This window comes from Papaver somniferum, chromosome 9 (genome assembly GCF_003573695.1).
Source record: "Papaver somniferum cultivar HN1 chromosome 9, ASM357369v1, whole genome shotgun sequence".
NCBI lineage: Eukaryota > Viridiplantae > Streptophyta > Magnoliopsida > Ranunculales > Papaveraceae > Papaver > Papaver somniferum.
In genome coordinates this window covers 4,128,635-4,130,374 of record NC_039366.1, presented here as the reverse complement: position 1 = coordinate 4,130,374, position 1,740 = coordinate 4,128,635, and the positions used below count along the sequence as shown (strand labels likewise).

The following is a 1,740-nucleotide window of genomic DNA, read 5'->3' as shown; positions in this document are numbered from 1 at the left end:
CCACCCCCCCGCAAGCTGAACGTGGAGCATCCTGAATTGAAAGCTTGAATGATAGATAATGAAATCTTGGCTTGAGAAGACCTTTAGTAAATAAGTCTGCCAGTTGATGTTGAGTAGGCATGTAACGAACAATTAAAGATCCACGAACAACACGTTCTCTAACAAAATGATAGTCAATATCAATATGTTTACCACGAGAAGGCATGACAGGATTGGAAGCCATGTAAGTAGCATTGATATTGTCACAAAATAGAGTAGGTGGTTGTTTGATATATAAGCCTAAATCTTTCAAGAGATACAATATCCAAATGACTTCAGCTGCAGCAAGAGCTAAGGCACGGTATTCAGCCTCAGTACTTGAACGAGAAACTGTAGGTTGTTTCTTTGAAGACCAAGAGATTAAATTTGGACCAACAAAAACACACGTGCCAGCTGTGGAACGACGATTATCGGGGTTACCAGCCCAATCAACATCACTATACGCGTAAACCGTATCATAAAAGCTGCCAGAAACTTGAAAACTAGACGATGGTCTAAAAAACAATCCTTTACCTAACGTGCCTTTGAGATAGCGAAAAATTCTCTTTACTGCAAGAAAGTGAATATCAGTCGGAGCATGCATAAACTGACAAACTTGATTGACATCATAAGTGATATCTGGTCTAGTCATTGTTAAGAACTGCAAGGCTCCCTCCAAACTGCGATATAACGTAGCATCAGGAAACAAGGTACCATCATGAGCTGACATTTTTGTACCCACGACAATTGGAGTGGAAACTGGTTTCGCAGTCAATAAATCCACACGTTCAAGAATATCAAGAGTATATCGGGTTTGAGACAGATGAAGACCAGAAGAAGACCTGTGTGCCTCAATACCAAGAAAAAAATGTAGATCACCCAAATCTGTCTTAGAAAATTGTTGCTTGAGAGCCACTAGCATTTGAGAAAAATAATGAGAATCAGACCCTGTAACAATTATATCATCCACATATAAAAAAAGTAAAAAAATGCCAGTGGAAGATTTTCGAACAAATAGAGAAGCATCAGATTTGGAAGCAACAAATCCCAATTCAACAAGATAAGAAGTGAATCATTGTAACCAAGCCCTAGGCGCTTGTTTGAGCCCGTAAATGGCTTTATTTAACTTGCAAACATGATTGGGATATCTCTTGTCAACATATCCCGGAGGTTGAGACATGTAGACCTCTTGATCCAAGAAACCATGCAAGAATGAATTTTTCACGTCTAACTGATGAATAGGCCAAGAACAGGATAGAACAATACTCAAGACTAAGCGAATAGTAACAGGCTTAATAACTGGACTGAAGGTTTCATCGTAACTAATACCAAACTGCTAAGTATACCCCTTTGCAACCAAACGATACTTACGACGATCAATCCTACAATCTGATGTGCGCTTAATCCGATATACCCATTTGCAGCCGATAACATTCATATACGGTTGTCGCGGAACATATGACCAAGTGTCATTAATTAGGAGAGCATGATGTTCATCTCTCATAGAATCCACCCACTCTGGAATTTTTCTAGCTTCACTCTATGATTTAGGTTCGACAAAAGATTCCTGCATCTCAGAAAGAAAACATGAAGCAATAGGATGCTTGGTAACATCAAGCAAGTTCATTTTAACTAAAGGTTTACGGATGCTATCACGTAAACGAGTAGTCATTGGGTGTTGAGCAGGACCCTGTTGAGAAGTAATGGAATCAACTTGCTGAG

General features: G+C 39.3%; 1 protein-coding gene across 1 annotated transcript in view; it reads right to left on the bottom strand.

Moving 5' to 3' along the window:
* The window catches only part of LOC113311186 (uncharacterized mitochondrial protein AtMg00810-like), a 1,765-nt gene extending 313 nt beyond the window's left edge, over positions 1-1,452 (bottom strand). The window contains exons 1-2 of the mRNA XM_026560035.1: positions 1,365-1,452; positions 5-966 (exon numbers count right to left, since the gene is read on the bottom strand). Coding sequence (XP_026415820.1) covers positions 5-966; positions 1,365-1,452 — 1,050 coding nt within the window. The remainder of the gene's footprint in view (positions 1-4; positions 967-1,364) is intronic.
* Between the last annotated feature and the right edge of the window lie 288 nt (positions 1,453-1,740).